The sequence below is a fragment of the Ursus maritimus genome, unplaced genomic scaffold (assembly GCF_017311325.1).
Source record: "Ursus maritimus isolate PB19 unplaced genomic scaffold, ASM1731132v1 scaffold_26, whole genome shotgun sequence".
Classification (NCBI taxonomy): domain Eukaryota; kingdom Metazoa; phylum Chordata; class Mammalia; order Carnivora; family Ursidae; genus Ursus; species Ursus maritimus.
Genome location: NW_024425119.1, coordinates 5,612,655 through 5,631,245, shown reverse-complemented (window position 1 = coordinate 5,631,245; position 18,591 = coordinate 5,612,655). Strand labels below are relative to the sequence as shown.

The 18,591-nt window shown below is 38.3% G+C and overlaps 2 protein-coding genes across 2 annotated transcripts in view; one reads left to right on the top strand and one right to left on the bottom strand.

Moving 5' to 3' along the window:
• AKAP3 (A-kinase anchoring protein 3) overlaps positions 1 to 5,947 on the top strand; it is a 26,483-nt gene extending 20,536 nt beyond the window's left edge. The window contains exon 3 of the mRNA XM_008704890.2: positions 5,590 to 5,947. Coding sequence (XP_008703112.1) covers positions 5,590 to 5,745 — 156 coding nt within the window. The 3' untranslated portion in view covers positions 5,746 to 5,947. The remainder of the gene's footprint in view (positions 1 to 5,589) is intronic.
• Positions 5,948 to 7,759: 1,812 nt separating this feature from the next.
• DYRK4 (dual specificity tyrosine phosphorylation regulated kinase 4) lies at positions 7,760 to 17,792 on the bottom strand. The gene is made up of 5 exons (XM_008704881.2): positions 17,565 to 17,792; positions 15,999 to 16,059; positions 12,108 to 12,237; positions 8,719 to 8,894; positions 7,760 to 8,004 (listed from the first exon to the last, which is right to left on the bottom strand). Exons 1-5 carry the CDS (start codon positions 17,670 to 17,672, stop codon positions 7,760 to 7,762), a joined length of 720 nt encoding a protein of 239 aa, XP_008703103.2. The 5' UTR covers positions 17,673 to 17,792.
• Between the last annotated feature and the right edge of the window lie 799 nt (positions 17,793 to 18,591).

Below are 18,591 nucleotides of genomic sequence, written 5' to 3'. Positions count from 1 at the left end.
TATATATATATATATATATATATATATATATATATTCTGTTCTGCAACATATTAAGCTGTCATATTCTTTTTTTTTTAAGATTTTACTTTTTATTTGAGAAAAAGAGCACAAGCAATGAGGAGGGGGGAGGGTCAGAGGGAGAAGCAGACTCCCCTCTGAGTAGGGAGCCCGATGTGGAATTCTATCCCAGGACCCTGGGATCATGACCTGAGCGAAAGGCAAATGCTTAACCAGCTGAGCCACCCAGGTGACCTGCTACATTTTTTTAAGTGGCTACATACTATTGTATGAAGATACTCTATTTAACCACTTTCTTATGTATGGACATTTCAGTTGCTAATATTTTGTTCAAAAGCAATGCTGAATGCACAGATTCAAACATCGCTGTATGTGCCAAATACCTAGGAAAGGAATTCAAGATGTCTGTGAAACATGTATTCATTTATTAGATATATATTTCCAAATTGCCTTCCATAGAGTTTGCACCAATTTGCACACCCATTAAAACAATATGAGAGTGCCCATTTCCCGTTCTCCAACAGTGAGTACCAAACTTTTGATCTTTGCTGAATGTTGCCTTGCTTTGCACTTGTCTTATTAGGAATGAGGGTAAATATCTCTTTATATGTTTAAGAACCACTTGAATTTCCTTTTTCATGGATAAATTGTTCAAAACCTCTGCCCATTTTTCTACTGGGTTTCTAGTCTTTTTCTTATTGATCTGTTAAGAGTTGTATATATATGTAAGAAAATTAGCCTTTATGATATTTTTTGTCATTTGTATTGTTTTATTTTGTTTTTGCCATATAGAATTTTTCAAATGTTTCTGTAGTCAAATCTAAGTAATTTTTTAAAGTTTTTTCCTGGAGTTTGTGTCATTTTTTTAATAATAATTTTTTATTATGTTATGTTAGTCACCATACAGTACATCCCTAGTTTTTGATGTAAAGTTCCATGATTCATTACTTGCGTATAACACCCAGTGCGCCATGCAATACATGCCCTCCTTAATACCCATCACTGGCCTATCCCAATCCCCCACCCCTCTCTCCCCTCTGTGTCATATTTTAAAAAACATCATACACTATAACATATTAACAAAACTTACCCATGTTTTCTTCTAGTACTGTTATGATTTTTTAAAAATATTTAAGACTGTGATCCATTTTCAATTCATTTTTATACAAAGTATGAGGTACGAATGCAACCTCTTATTTTTTCCCAGATGGCTACCTGTCTTTGGTTCTTTTCTTGAATTTTTTGTTCTGTTCCATTGAAATGTCTACTCTTAATATTTTAATAGAATACCATTTTAATTACTGTTATTGTATAATGTGTTTTAATATCTGATAAGACTAGAGACTCCTTATTTCTCTATCTCGGAACTTTCTAGGGTGCATTTCTGTTTCTGCCCCCCAGCCACAAGTAACCATTTACCTGTTTTCTATCATTACAGATTTACCTCTCTGTCGTTTTATATAATGGAACCATAACATAAAATAAACTATGGCTCTTATACATCTGGCTCTTCACACTGAGCATAATGTTTTTGAGGTTTATCCATGTTGTAGTATGTATCAGTTCATTCCTTTTTATTGCTGAATAGTATCTCATGAAATGAATATACTGCATTTCGTTTATCCATCCTCTAGCTAATGGATATTCGGATTGTTTTTACTTCCTTGCTATTATGAATAATGCTGCTATAAATATTCACATACAAGTCTTTGTGTGGACGTGTGTTCTCATTTCTCTTGGCTAACAAGGAGTGGGATTGCTACATCTTAAGGTAAATATAATTCTTAAGAGACTGCCAAACTTTTCCAAGATGGCTGTACCATTTTACATTCCCACCAGCAATTTATGTGGGTTTAAGTTTCTCCACATTCTCATCAACATTATCCTTTTTTTTGTTATAGCTGTTATAATGGTATCTCACTGTAGATTTAGTTTGATGGACCTACATTAAAGTGACTAAGAATGTTGAACATTATTTTGTGTGTTCATTAGCCATTCATATATATTCTTTGGTGAGTTGTCTGTGCAAATCTTTTGCCCATATTTTGATTTGGTTGTTTTCTTCTTGTTATCAAGTTATAAGAATTCTTCATATATTCTGGAAAAAAAAAGAATTCCTTATATATTCTGGATACAAGTCCTTTATCAGGTGTATATGATTTGCACACATTTGCTCTCAGTCTGTGGTTTGTCTTTTTATTCAATGGAGTCTTTTGAAGAGCAAAAGTTTTTAATGATAAAAATCTAATTTATCATTTTTTGCCTTTATTGCTTGTGCTTTTGATGTTATATCTAACAAATCTCTGCCTAACCCTCAACTGGAGGCAGTTTTGCCTCCAGGGGACATTTGGCTATGGCTAGAGGCATATTTTGTTGTGTCCGCTGTGAGGGAGTTGCTACTTGGGTCTAGTGGTAGAGACCAAGAATCCTACTAAGCATCCTAGAATGCACAGGACAGCCTGCAAGAATTGCTTGACCCATAAGGTAAATAGTGCAAGATTGAGAAACCCTGACTTAACCCAAGGCCATGACGATTTTCTCCTAAATGTTTGATAATTTCAGCTCTTATATTTAAGTCTGTGATCCATTTTGAGTTCATTTTTGTCTATAACAAGGTAGGCATCTAAGTTCATTTTTTGCAAATGGATATGCAGTTGTCTCAGCATCATTTGATAGAAAGACAAATGGGTATCTGGCCCTTTTTTAAAAATTTATTTATTTGAGAGAGAGTGCATGAAAGAGAGCATGAGTGGTGGAGGGGGAGGGAGAAGCAGACTCCCCTGCTGAGCAGGGAGCCCGACCCAGGGCTTGATCCTAAGACCCTATGATTATGACCTGGCTGAAGGCAGATGCTTAACCAACTGAACCATCCAGGTGCCCTGATATCTGGCCCTTCTGAATTATCTTTCCCCTTTATAAAAAATCAATTGCCATAAATGTTTAGGTTCTAGCTTTCTTTTGATTGATGTTCCAATGATACATTTTTTTCAATAATTTTACTTTTAACTTACCTGTATTATTTGAAGAGAGTTTTTTTTGTAGGTAACATATAGTTGGGTCATGTTTTTTTAATCCATTTTGACAACTGGTGTGTTTATACCATTTGCATTTAGCCTAATTATTGATATGTTTGGATTTGGGTCCATTGTTCTAATTTGCTCCCTTTTCTCCCATTTGTTGCCTTCTTTTGGATTATTTAAATTTGTTTTTAGTGTTCCATTTTAATTTATTGTGTTTTTGACTCCATGTCTTTGTGTTGTGTTTTAAGTGTTTTCTCTAAGGATTACAACATACATTCTTAACTTTTCAGAGTCTATGTAGAATCAATAGTTACCACTTAAACTGTGGTGTTGAAATCCTACTACTATATAGTCTCATTACCTTCCCCCTTATGTTGTGGTTATTTTATATAATCTTACATATATTGTGAAAATCCTTAGACAATGTTATTTTTGCTCTCATTACAAAACATACAGCCATACCTCTTTTAATTTTGTTTCACTTTATTGTGCTTTGCAAATATTGCATTCTTTACAAATTTGAAGGTTATGTTTAAACCCTGTGTCAAGCAAGTCTTTTGGCACAATTTTCCAACAGCATTTGCTCACTCCATGTCTCTGTGTCAAATTGGGTAATTCTCACAGTATTTCAGACTTTTTCATTATTATGTTTGTTATGGTTATCTGTAATCAGTGATTAAAACTCACTGGAAACTCAGATGATGGTTGACATATTTTAGCAATAAAGTATTTTTAATTATGTACATTTTTTAGGACATGCTATTGCACACTTAATAGTGTAAATATAACTTTTATATGAACTGGGAAGCCAAAAAATTTGACTCGCCTTATTGTGATATCACTTTATTGTGGTGGTCTCGAACTGAATTCATAATATCTTCCAGGTACGCCTGTATTTTAAAGAACTGAGAAAAATAACTTATTATTTATATTGAGATTTTTACTGTTTCTGTTGTTTTTCATTCATTCCTGATGTTCCCACCTTCTTCTAACATCATTTTCCTTCTGTCTAAAGAATTAGAACACATTTTCTGGCAATGAAATGACTTCTTTTAGTTTTCCTTAACCTGAAAATTTTTTTGGACCTTATTCCTGAAGTATAATTTTTGCTATATAATTCTGTTTTGGCAGTTCCTTTTAGTGCTTGAAAGTATCGTGTCATTTCCTTCTGACTTCTATGGTTTCTGATCAGGAATCTGCTGTCATTTGAATTGTTCTCTTATAAATAATGCAGAACTGGCTGCTTTCATACTTTTTCTTTCTCTTTAATTTTTAGCAATTTGATTTTGACAGGTCCTAAAGTGAATTTCTTTGGTTTTATCTTATTTTAGGTTCACTGAGCTTTTGAATTTGTCAGTTATATCTTTTGGCAAACTGGGGAAACATTCAACCATTATTTCTTCAAGCATTATTTTTCTGCACCACCCTTTTCTCCTCTCCTGGGATTCTAATGACATATATGTAAGACCTTGGGCACTGTTCCACAGGCCCCTGAGCACTCTTTATTTTTTCAAAGAGGTTTAATTGAAGAAAGTTCAATCAATCTCTTATGTTGTTCAGTGTGGTGTGTTTTTTTTCCCCTATGAATTGGTCTTTAAGTTCACTGCCTTTCATCTCTCATCTTCATTCTATTTAGCCCATTTGGATTTTGTGTTTTTTAGTTCTAAAATTTTCATTTGGTTCTTCTTTGTATCTTCTCTTTGTTAAGCCTTGGTCCTTGCATTTGTTTTATGAACAACCACATGTAGTTTAGTTTCTTTCACGGAAATTTCCTCTTTTGGAAAAGCTCCTGACATTTGGCCTGTTTGTTTTCCTTTTGACCCTCAGAGCATGAGATGCAGAATACACAAAATAAAAATCTGTTTACTTAGATGAATGGCAATGTACTGTGTTCATATGGCTAGAATGATTGCTTTGGCTAATTTTTCTCATTTTGAGCTTGGAGAGAGAGCTAAACATAGGGTTCAGAGACCCGGGCATGCATGTTGCCTCTGCTAATTTCTAGCACTGTTATTACCAGCAGGTCTCACCACCTCTCTGGGCCACACCTTCCAGGGGCTGAATGGATCTCTCAGCTGCTTTCCTGCTCTACCATTCTAGGCTGTCTGTTCTGTGGGGCATAGAAAGCACCATGTGCATTTGTCCTCTGGCTATTTGCCCCCCTATCCTTGTTTTGTCTTGGGACAATGATGGAGTCTGTTTTGTGATAATACAGTGAACTTAAGAACTTTAGAATTCCTAGAAAACAGGACAACCATTGACCAAACACCCACTGGAAGCAGCAAGATTAAGTCTTGGTGGGAAACTGTATGTTCCATATGGTGGGCAGGTGGATGCTAACATCTCTTCTTTAAGGATGATATAACTCTCTTCTGTCAGACAGGCTGCATACTTTCCAGTTATGGAAGTCTTCTCAGCATATAATTGGAGCCTCTTTTACTGCAGTTTTCCAAGGTCTGCCCAGTCTCTGTGTTCTAGCCTTGGCAGGCCCTTTCTGGTCTGCTCTGAGATGCCTGCCCCTTTACTACTGCTTTTCTTTCCTTTCCACAGCTACTTCAGCTCTCAGCTGCCGCTGTGGACAAAGGACGCAGTGTAGGTGAGGTCCTGCAGTCAGTGCTGCGCTATGAGAAGGAGCGACAGCTGGATGAGGCGGTGGGAAATGTTACGCGGCTGCAGCTGCTGGACTGGCTGATGGTGAACCTGTGATCGGCGCCCACCTACTGCTTTCCCCACTTCCCCTCCCTTCTTACTTCCACAGCTCCCCTGTCCATATTCTTACAGAGCCCTAACGTTATCTTCATACCACTCACATCAAAGACATGTCATCTTATGCTAGCCACTGGATTTTGCAGATTTTCCTGTCCATGCAAGCAAGGACACAAAATTAAAAAAATTACAATTAAAGGGCTCCAGGTGTATGGTTTCTTTGGGATCCAATGGGACAATAAGGTAAAGAAATTTCAGGACTGAAAAAATAATCAGACGGATAACAGAAGAAAAGTAGTGCTGGCCTGAGAGGCCCTAGCTAAGTTCATTCATCCTCTTTCTTTGTATCCAATACGTGCCATAACTTGCAGATCCCTTGTCTTAAAGTGTTCCTAAGAATAAGAAGCCACAATTTATTTTAGCCTTTATAACCATGCAAATCACAAAATATTTTCTATTCAACTTAGATCATTCTAATTATGATATTGAGGACTTGGCTTCTTCTCCTGTCTCTGTAGAGTTGCAGAACAATTTTCTCCCTCAACTTTATCCATGGTTGAAGATACCTAGTGTCAAAAAAGGTCCAGAAGACCTGAGTTCTTTACTTTTCTGGCAGACCTGTGACAAGTCACCTATTATGACTCTTCTCTCATTTAATGTCCATATCACCCCACTTAAGAGGGATTTTCTGTTCTTATCCTGACTTTTCTGTGGAATTTTATATTTTTGATCTTTCTATAAACTTTTTCCTTTGGTTTCTAACTTTTGGGTTTTTTTTTACAACCCTTGGGGGGGTCTATTTAACACTGTCACCCCCTGGCATATTTATCTTTCCTACTTTCTTTTGATCCTCTGCTATTCTCATTCTGTTTCACCTTTCCTGGGCGATCTTATCCAAACCCATTGTTTCAATTATCTGATGTCTTCTTTCATGAACTATTACATAGTAATTAAAATGAAAACTATAAAGCCAGGTAAATTTTCCATGTTGTTTATGAGGTTATGATCTTAAGAAGTTTCTTATAAAATTGTATCTGTTCTATAATTACAATCATATAGAGATTATGTATTCATATAGAGGAGGACTAGAAAGCCAAACAAAGATTTTGAGGATGGTGGATGAGTGAATATATCCTGTTGTTTACTCAGCTTCCGTTCCTTTGGGAAATACTCTGTCCCCTACCCCACGGTGCTACCATCATCAGAGTGTGGGCTTGTGACCCAGCCTGTCCAATCACAGGATCCCAATATCTCAGACATAGTGTTTGGTTCAAGTCCAATTATTTCTGAGACTTTCCTGCTAGCACTGCATCTTTTGACTGGATGATGGTGGTCACTAACTTTTGGGCAGAGCTTGTCTTTAGAATGAAAACCAAAAAAGAAGTAAGGCTAATAGGTAGAGAGCTTTTAAACTCTACAATGCCTGAAATTACACTTATTCCTCCTGATTCCCCAATTACATAAACAAAAAAAAAAATGTCCTTTGTTGCTTAAACTAATTATAAGCTAAATCCAAACTAGTTTTTCATTTTCAAACAAGAATCCTAACAGGTTAGCTGTCTTAGGAAAAAAAAAATTAGAGTTCTATTAGTGTTGCTATGACATTGAGTAGTTACCCCTCCGCCCCCATATACACACATCATTTTATCTGGTTAAGCGCATAAGGAGGGAGTGCAGGTGCAAGGACATTCTTTCTCATCCCTCATAATAGGAATCATGCTAACTGGCCATGTGAATAAAGTTTTTTTTTTTTTTTAGCAAACCTTTATGCATTAAAAAACAACAATCTGGTGATGGGTAGTGAGGAGGGCACGTGTTGCATGGTGCACTGGGTGTTATACGCAACTAATGAAGCATCGAGCTTTACATCGGAAACCAGGGATGTACTGTATGGTGACTAACATAATATAATAAAAAAACATTAAAAAAACCAATCTGAAATATTGTACAATATAAGTGCTGTCTCTAATACAAATCATTGGTGGAAAGGAACAGGACACACCTTCAGCAAAGGTCATACAATAGGTGGTAAAATATTCATGTTCTTGGGTGAGGAATTTTTACTTTGTTTTCCTGGGGAGGTCTTGGACTCCTCTGTTCCAACAACTGCCTCTGGCTTTCCAGAAGCTTCTGTTAGTTGAGGCAGCTGGACAACATCAGCTGCATGCTGTAGAGAGCCCTGCTGATCACCCGAATTCTGAACCTGTTTAGTGGTGCCACCTTTTATTTTGTCTATGGTCGCTGCTTTGATGATCACCTCTGCCAAAGGAGAGAGAAGACAGAAGGAACAAGTGTTCAAACGTGAATTATATTCTGTCCATTAGACTGTAAATCAGTTGGGGAAAATTCTGGTTGTAATTATATAAAAACATACTCTATGTGCTTCAAAAATGAATAATGCTTAGAAGAATGCATTACTTAGAAGAATGCATAAACTTCACGTTTATTAATTTCTTTTATCCTTTCTGCAACCATAAAGAATAGGCATTATTCTCATTCTCATAAACGAAAAAACTGAGAGACAGAGAGGGTAACTAAATTGCTGAAGGGCCCACATCTGGTAAATTGTAGAGCCAGAATTTAATCCCAAGCAACCTGACCACAGTGACCATGAACAAAACCATGAGGCTATATTGTATATAAAAGATAGCTGCATAGTGCCATAATCTCTCTGATAAAAATTCAAAAGGTAATTATAGGTCAGACAGAGGAGGACACAGTGAAAGAAAAGGAAAGGAGGAGAAAGGGAATTGAAGACAGGAGAAAAGTGGAAATTCCTAATGAAAAGAAGGCAAGAAAGAAGCAAACCCTGCTAGAAGCAAGTCTTCTGAAAGAGGTTAAATCTCAAACGTGAGAAATGGCAGGCTAGTAGTGATGTATCCAAGGTTGAGTTCAGAGAAATTGACATGAATCCTCCAGAGATACCCGAACCCTGGACCACGGGAAGAGGGCTGGCTATTTGAGGGGCTGTACCTTTTATGTCCAAGTGATGATGCCCCTGAACCTTGGACTTCCGAGCCTCAGAGGGGAGACAGAGACTGGCTTTCCTCAGGGTCTGGGGTCTGGACCGTGGTTTGAGATTCCGTGGCTCATGAATCCAAGCATGCTTGAGGGCCTGGTCAGGGGTCATGCGAAGAGAAGGTTCCCATCTATATACCAACAAAGCCCAGCACGGGTTATTGCTTTGCTTCCCTTTCTAATGTTGGAAAACATTTTAAAAGACCCCAATAAAGAACCTAAATAAGATATAATAAAAATGGTTCTTTCTTAAAGAACTCATTTAAACCATGTTATAACTCAAAGGTATCATCATAGAACAGAGATTACAACATGTACAAGTACCTGGAAACAACTATGAAAATAATCTTTTTATTTTTTGCATACAAACCAGGGAATATATTAGAACCCAAGTTTTCCAGAGTTCCTAGAATTTCCCTCCTAAGAAATATTATAGAAAATCTTAACCACGGGGATTTAGGGGTCAATAAACTAAGATCAAAACAAAGACAGGCTTAATTTCAAGTTCTGAACTACAAAATCTGGGCCTTCAACTACATCACACACAACATTACAGAGTGCTAGAACATTAATATTATAAAGAGATTTGGATATAATCCAGCCAAACATTTAATGCAGTAACAAAAGGCATCTGACAGAACTTTCAACATGGAATCATCTGTCATTCTTGAGTATTTTTAGTACAAGTCACTTAGTCACAGAACTAGCTATTCCAGGGGCGCCTGGGTGGCTCAGTCATTAAGTGTCTGCCTTCAGCTCAGGGTGTGATCCCGGCGTTATGGGATCGAGCCCCACATCAGGCTCCTCCACTATGAGCCTGCTTCTTCCTCTCCCACTCCCCCTGCTTGTGTTTCCTCTCTCGCTGGCTGTCTCTATCTCTGTCAAATAAGTAAAATCTTAAAAAAAAAAAAAAAGAACTAGCTATTCCAATATTGATAAAACCAGTTCTTTAAAAGTTCTTCATTTTTATTGAGCCAAAACTCACACTTCCCAGGAGCTTTTACAGTAGTAACTTAGACCAGTTTCTGATTTTACCCATTAACATTACAGTAGTCCCCCCCTTACCCATGGGGTAATACATTGTACCCCCAGTGGATGCCTGAAACAAGATAGTACAAAACTCCATATATACTATGATTTTCATATATATATATATATATATATATATATGATAAAACTTAACTTATGAATTAGGTACAGTAAGAATTCACAATGATAACTAATAATGGAATAGAACAATTATAACAATGTACTATAATAAAAATTATGTGAATGTGGTCTCAACGTATCTTCTAGTGCTATACTCACCCTTCTTATGATGTGAGATGATAAAATGCCTACATGATGAGATGAAGTGAGGTGAATGACAGAGGCAGTGTGAGGTAGTGCTAGGCTAGTACGGACCTTCTGACAAGACATCAGAAGGAGGATCATCAGTTTCTGGACTGCGGTTGACTACGGGTAACTGAAGCCGCGGAAAGCAAAACCATGGGTAAGTGGGGGGGGGCTACTATATAGAGAATGAGACAACTAATCTTTTATGTCACAATCCTCCAACTATCCAAAGACATTTACATTACTACTAAGTATTGGTCATATAATAAGGTTGTTACCTTCCTAGATAGGGAATTTCAGCTATTGTCTTACTGGTGTCCATAATGCTAGGAATAGCTTCTAAGTGCAGGTAGATGGCATTAATATTCTAGATTTATAAGGTCGTAAACAACTCAAGCTCCCAGTTCTTTTTGAAATGAATTGCTGCTAAGCTATAACTCCCCTCTCCTGAATTTCTAAAGTTGGCCTACAAAGCTTGACATAGAACTCTACATACACCCCTATTAAATTTGACTCAAAATGTTTAGTCTGTTGTTCCAAAAATTCGCTAATAAGCAAAAAAAAAGGGGGGGGATGATAAGGTAATAGGCCCCATTAGCTTGATCACCTCTTGCAAGTTGTGAGCAACCAACCCTTTGCCCTAAAAAAGAAAAAAAAATTCTTTCTTGGTTCTGAGCTGTGTACTGGATGGTTGGGGTTTCTGGATAGGTCACCTCAGTCTCAATAGTGAGTTTCTGTAATTTGTTAATGCACATTCATTCTGTAAAAGGCTGGGGCGGTGGGATGGAGGTAATGGTGGAGTACAGGTTCCTTCTCTAGCTCCACACTTCAGATGAGTAGCATGACCTTCTATATGGGAAAACTTTCAGCAGTACTTGATGGCCTATCCTCTGAGCTAGTGCCTAAATTGCCAGAGTGTACAAACACAAGAAGAGTATTTTGCTAAAACTACTCTATCCCACTGGAAGAATGAAAAAGTATAAACATATGGTTTCAAAAATACTCAACAATTATAGGGCTGATATAGCTAAAACGGCACCTTAGCAATACTTCATTATATAGAAAAAGAAAGTGAGGCCCAGAGAGAGACAACAACTGACCAAATACCATGTGACTAATCTATTTGCCATTTAGTGGAGACACACTTGCAAAACCTCTTTTAAAAGAATGACAAGAAAGGGGGAAATGAACCACAAGAGACTGTAGATTCCGGGAAACAATCTGAGGGTTTTAGAGGGGAGGGGGGTGGGGGGATGAGCTAGCCCAGTGAAGGGTATTAAGTAGGGCACATATTGCATGGAGCACTGGGTGTTATACGCAAACAATGAACCGTGGAACACTACATCAAAAACTAATGATGTACTGTATGGTCACTAACATATCATAAAAAAATAAAAGAAAGACAAGAGCTAGCATTATTGAAACACAGGCATTGTCCTCAATGCTTTATTGACTATTCCTTTTTTTTTAACTCTGACTTGACTGAAGTACAGAACCTAATTTCTAAGAGTCAAAATTAGCATATAGATTCTAAAAAGCTGTACATGATAAATGTTTTATAAATCATCCCTTTCCTAATCCTTTAATTTAGGCTCTAAATCCTAGGGGAATGGGGAGCGACCCAGAAACCATACGCTGGTGTGTATGCAAACAGTTACAAGCAAGAAGTTGACCTCAGTTTCTGAAGCAGAAGCTATTTAGAACTGGCCTACAACCTTGCTGCCTGGCAGTTTGAGGCCAAGAAGGCAAGCTGTACCCACACACTAATGGAGGGCAAAGCACTGAGCCTCAGCTTCCACATCTCAAAACAGAGCAAATCATCTGCCCTGCTAACCACACAAGAATGGAAGAGAACAGTCTGATGAGGGAAAGCATTCGACAGATTCTCAAGCTCTATTTATTATTATTTTTATAACTATCTCCCAGCCCCAGACTTTCACCAGCAAATGCGTGGGAAAATACAGTGATTAGGAGGAAACCCAGAGGCAAAGACACCCCTACCAACTCACACCAAACACCTTCTGAGAAAGTCCAGGAAGCTGGTGTCGTAGGTTTTCAGCACCATCGTGAGATCCTTCGAATCCGGGTATCTTTTTTTCCCCCTGTTGTTGGTCATATTTTTAGGAAAACCTTTGGAATCTTTAGAGATACAACATTCTGTGTTTAGTTCCAGCTGTTAACATACATTGGTCACATCATAGCTGCTCACTCAACCATACTGCTTCTTGGAGTGGTCTTTGCAGCTCCAGCTCAGTCCTACACCACCCCCCTCCCACACACATGAACATGCCCTCCATCTCAGTCAGATGAAGAGAATCACATGGAGATTACCCAATGAATGCAATTAACCTTTACAAACAATTTTCCCCCCTCTACAGTATATTCTGAGCTTCCTTCCCACCTCTTCCTCCCAAAATCTAATGGCTTAACCTTAACCAGGGTAAAATAATAATGATATTTAATAATAATAATAATAATAATAATAAAATAAATCTGAAGTGACAAAAACATTCTCTGAACAAACAGTTCTGAACAAAAAAAGATGTTTGTTGTCTATTCTTGTTTTATCTACGCCCTTGCTCCTTTCCCACTAACCTTTAAATAAAATAAGAATTTGAAACATCCCTAAAGTGTAACAAGAAAGTCCTTGCAGGAGAATCATCTGCTTTCAGAACTTGTTTATAAGCCACACATGCAAATTAATCTCATTACTTCTTTATAGTCACATCAAAATTTTGTCCAAAAATTGGAATGATTAAACTTGGTTTGTTGCTTAAGACACAGCTTGGAAATGACTCCCTTCAGTTATTTTGACTGATTAAAACTCTCACCACATGTATTTATCATGCCTGGAAAGAAGCCCTGAAGACAGCTCTAGAGGTTTCCCTAGAATATTCTGTGCAATGTTTTGAAGGTGATGCCACTCATTTGGACAACATGTTCAGAAAAGGTGACCACTTATGCTTATACCTTGTAAATCTGCATATGGATGGATGTGAATATACACACACAATTTACACATTAAACTGAATTCTCACAAAAACTCAGCGGGGTTCACATGATGGACATTCTGGAAGGTGCATAATGAAGCCCTTCTACTACTTTTGTAATCAATGCAATATATGGGGCTTCAAAAAGAACATCTGTTCACACTGAATTCCTAGAAGAGACCACGAATGTATATATGTTTGTATACACACACATGGGTATGTGTATTTACAGACATAAAAATGAGTTGGGGGTATTTCATAGGGTATAGGTACTGTGAACTCATACAAACCCTATTTCCTTTTTGACTATGGCATCAGTGTTCCCGTTTGATCCTAAGTTGCTTCTTTTTTTAACAAATGACTGAAAAAATCAGGCTCACGGGCTTATAAATAACAGCTCCTAAGTCATCATTATGTAATTGTTTCTCTTGTACAAGTTTCTCTCACCTCTCTGGCGCTCCCCAATATTTAATTAATCTCTCCATCCCCTTCTTGTGACCTGGGGCACCAAAATATCTTACTGACTTTGAAGCAACATCACTTTGCTGCTAATGAGGGGTATAAACTACAAGTGGCTGGGGGTGGAGGAGCTGTTGACAGCCCAAATCTGGGGAAGAGAGAGCCAATAACTGAGGTGAACATAGTGTTTCTCAAACTTATAATAAGAATTACAAAGATGTGTTGTCAGAAATATGCAGTCTCCTGTATCCCACCTCAGATCTGCTATATCACAGGTTACAAACGAAGATAATGGAAATTAGCATTTTTCGTCAAGTCCCCAACTGATTCTTACAATCGGGAAAAGTTTGGGAAACGCTGAATAAGATGCAGATCCCAATAAAGTCAGGAAGTAAAGACATGTGGATGTTGCTACCAAAAACACATCATTACTTTAAAGCCTCATGCTCACGGTAAAAGCCAGTACTCTATGAACCAGACCCTCTCACCAAGATGCCCTATATTCCTTATCTTTTAGTGCTTCCCACAACGAATAATCTTAAATTCAGTGTTATGAGCTTAAGATGTGACTCTTCCCACAATGTCTTTGGTAAGAGGGAACACCAACACCCCTACTTTTCTTTCCCTAAACCCTTTGAAATCCAGAAGGCTAAATATTTTTTTTTCACCATGAATTGTCACTAGGTTTTATTCTTGTGGTGAGGACTTTTATTTTTATTTTTTTAATAATATTTTTTTATTATATTATGTTAGTCACCATACAGTACAACCCTAGTTTTTGTTATAAAGTTCCATGATTCATTACTTGCGTATAACACTCAGTGCATCAATTAAAAGTGGTGGATGGTAAAAGCATATCTGGGGTTAAAAGACCAGTTCCATTGCTCTATGTATGTTATACAAACGAGTCAGCTAGATCTTCCTGCCTGCCATCAGACGGCTCTAGAAGGGTTAGAGCATGGGCACTGTTCTAAGGCATCCAGGAAACTGACCGTGCCCAAAGGGAAGGTTTTCAAAGCTCCAGTCATGACTACAAGATGATGTCTCAAAGATTTAACCATAGGAATGGCATGGGACTAAACAATCAGAAAGGATGATAGCTTTGGTACTGAAACAGGGTCATGGAGAACCCTCTGCTTGCTAGGCCTTAAACTTTTAGTTCTGGATAATCGGGAGTCCAACAAGTCCTGGGAAAGGGGCCAGGGAGCCTGTAGCTGTGGCAGGAGCTTTTTACCAAATGGTGCAGAAGTAGATTACATTTTAACTCCCACATGACTGAACTAGTTTATACTGACTGACCACCAACGTAACTAAAGCCTTTTGTCTAGGAATCTCCCATCAGGGTGTTTTAACTCTTTTATTGGTGGGGCAAGCTGTGGGAAAAAAGTAAAGGTTATGCTCCCATTTTGAAGGCACTCTTCGGTGGAAATAAGAGATGGGAGGTCTAGGAATGATGGAGATTCCATAGCCAATAGAAGCCTAGGAACTATTCTGATGAGAATAGCTGGTCAGAAATGTCATTCCACAGGGTGCAGAGCTCCTATCTGTAGAGTGCCCTTTCTCTCATGTCTGGCTTCACCCCACTTGGCTTAAATTCTGGTCACTATGGATTTTTCTACATAAGAATCCCTTAGGTTCTTGTGGTTCTTTGAAAGGATTTTAGATATGGGACTGACTTATCTATTTGGTGCATAGTACCCTGGAAGCCCTGCCTCAGTTGGACCTTGTTGATCGACCTGTCCATCTTGTACAGCACCAGTCAAATAAAAAGGCAGAGGATCAGAAAATCCAGAGTCTGGAAACTGTGATGGGGGGTGGGCAACATGGGGCCATGAATGAAGCTTAGTTCCAGCAATTAGGTAGCTGCCCTATACATAACTGGCAAGCCACAACATATCCACAGCCAAACTGTTCTAACAGCCTTTATTTACCCATTTTATAACAAAGTTGGGATGATTCTGGCATAGTAAAGGTTTGGAGGATTAAGAGAATTTCAGCAGGAAAGAATGATGCTCCATTAATGATACAATGTAGCAAAGAAATTTCCCGCCATTCTTAGAAAGAAGCTTCTGCTCTTGGATGTCTCTGCACAGTACATAGTGTGAAGGGGTAAGCTGCCTGCAGAAGTAATGAGTATTTACAGGAATGGGAATAGTTATAATCTTTCAAGTTTCAGGATCTGCTGATAGATCTTCTGAGCAGGAACCTGGTCATTTTTATGCCAAGACCTCTTTCCCAATGTGACTCCCCCATCCCATCTCCATCATGCTTTCCGGTACCACTTCTCAGCAGCTTTTTACTTTTCTAGCAGAAGCTCCTAATCACAGCTTGCCCTTTGGGATGGGCCCAGAGCAACTGCATTGAATGAGGTTTAGGTATGGGAGGTATCTCCAAGGTCTGTGAGACTTCATCATCACAATGGGAGAAAGAGCATTAGACCTGGGGACTTACCAAAGAATGTCTGTCTCCTGGAGGCCGTCTGAATGAAGTGGGTTGGTGGCAGGCCCAGCACCTTCAACAAGTACAATGCAGTGGGTTCACTCTCGTGGAGTCACACATTACAGCTGGACGGGACTTTTGCCAAATTTTGCTTCTACAGATAAGGACCCGGGGATATTAAGTGATAACCTCAAGCCAGTGATAAAAAGGCCCAGAGCATGGGTCTTCTGACTCCTAATTTAGAGCTCTTTCAGTATCCTCAGTATAGATATCAGCCATGTTATTCTAAATAAGCATTAAGACTAACTGGAGGTAGCCCACTTTTAATGGCAGCCAGATCTCATTGTCAGAATAAATAAACCAGTGTACATGCTGACCACCCTTGAATTAAGGAATGACATATCCCAAATCTGGGAGGGAAAAAGGAACTCTTGTGCACTGTTGGAGGGAATGCAAACTGGTGCAGCCACTGTGGAAGACAGTATGGACATTCCTCAAAAGATTGAAAATATAATTACCATATGATCCAGTAATTCCACTACTGGGTATTTACCTAAAGAATACAAAAGCACTAATTTGAAAAGATAAATGCACCCCTATGATTATTGCAGCATTATTTACAAAAGCCAAATTATGGAAGCAACCCAAGTGTCCATCAATAGTCATCAATAGATGAATGGATAAAGATGCGGTATATATAATGAAATATTACTCAGCTATAAAAAAGAATGAAATCTTGCCACTTGCAACAACATGGATGGATTACAGAATATAATGCTAAGTGAAATAAGTCAGTCAGATAAACATAAATACCATATGGCTTCACTTATATTCAGAATTAAAAAAACAAAACAAATGAACAAAGATAAATGAGACAAACAGAAAAACAGACTCTTAATTATGGAGAACAGATGGTTACCAGAAGGGAGATGGGTGGAGGATGCGCGAACTAGGTGAAGGGAATTAAGAGTACACTTATCAGGGTGCCTGGGTGGCTCAGTCGGTTAAGTGTCCAACTCTTGATTTCGGCTCAGGTTGTAATCTCAGGGTCATCAGATTGAGCCCCACATTGCGCTCAGTGTTAGGCATGGAGCCTGCTTAAGATTCCCTCTTTCTATCTCCCTCTGCCCCTCCCCACCCCACCCACCCTCGACTCATGCTCCACAGTGCTTTCTCTCTCAAAAAAAAAAAAAATAAAAAGAGTACACTTGTCATGTTGAGCACTGAATAATGTATAGAATTATTGAATCACTACATTGTACACCTGAAACTAATATAACGTTGTATGTTAATTATACTGGAATTAACATTTTTTAAATGATTAAAAAACAAAAATAAAATGTCACTTTCATAATATGTTGGAAATTTCATCCCCTACAACTATTTAAATTTATGATAAAAATGTTAGATAAAAACTCAAAAGTGTACAGAGGGGCATATAATTCCAAAAAATACTTTCAGGAAACATCCAACAACAATAAAAAGTACAGAGGCCACTGCCCTACAGTCACTCTGTTGTAGCCCAATGTTTCAGAGTGCAAGCTAGCTCTTCTGGGGCACCTAAGCCCTCCCCCTCACCTCCATGATGCAGGCCAGCTGCTCCACTTCATTCTCCCCGGGAAACAGAGGGTAGCCTGTGTACAACTCAGCCATGATGCAGCCCAGGCTCCACATATCAATGGCCATGTTGTAGGGATGGCCCAGAATCACCTCTGGGGATCTATAGAACCGGCTTTGGATGTAGGTGTATACTGTCGGGAAAGAAAGAGAACCATCTTGTAAAGTCCTCCTCTCCAAAACACACTTCTCCAGGACACCTTCTCAGGTGAAGGTTGAGGATAACTACGACTGCCCCACCTGTTTTCACTCTCCAGGCTTTGTGGGGAGATGGAAGTACAGCCAATCAGCACTTCTGAGTCAAGTTACATATATAATCTCATCAAATCTTCACAGCAGCCTGATTATCATGTGGTCTTACTACCCTCACTTCATTGGTCAAGAGCTCTACAGTAGGCATTATCCTAGAGAAGGACATTTAAGTCAGCCAAGCTTTATAAAAAGCAAACAGACTACTATAAAGCTAAATTTGCAAACTATCATGTTAATTTGGGATAGATACCTTCTGAAAGTATTGCAATTTGGCAAGGGAAGAGGCATATTAAAATGGAAAAAGAAACATGTAAATGCATACTCTTCTAATGTGTATTCAACATATTATGTGCATTGTGTTGTATAAAGTATAGAAGGAAGAGCCCACAAAATCTTAGCAGATGAAGTGGTACAGAAGACAGTACTGTGGGGAGACTAGATGTTACAGAGGTGGGAGAAATGGGACACTAGTTATTGGTGCATGCTGACATTCTTTACCTAGATGGCAGGGCAAGGATTCTGTAGTCACTTCTCTGTTGTTTGAATTGGTTTTAGTAAAAACACAACAATTTTGTGATTTAAAACAAAATAAAAATATAATAAAAATGACTTTTATACCCTGCCTATGTCCAAAATGCATTTGATGCACTTTGTAATCAAAGTACATATATGCACAGCATAACTAAAAAATGGATTTAATGGACATTTCTATAATCCTTAACATGTTGGGATGCCT

Coding starts and splice junctions, on each gene's coding strand:
- DYRK4 (XM_008704881.2), bottom strand. CDS start 17,672: ATGGCCATTGATATGTGGAGCCTGGGCTGCATCATGGCTGAGTTGTAC. Junction 16,060..17,564: donor AGCTGGCCTGCATCATGGAG/GTGAGGGGGAGG, acceptor TACTTGTTGAAG/GTGCTGGGCCTGCCACCAAC. Junction 12,238..15,998: donor CAGGAGACAGACATTCTTTG/GTAAGTCCCCAG, acceptor GTATCTCTAAAG/ATTCCAAAGGTTTTCCTAAA.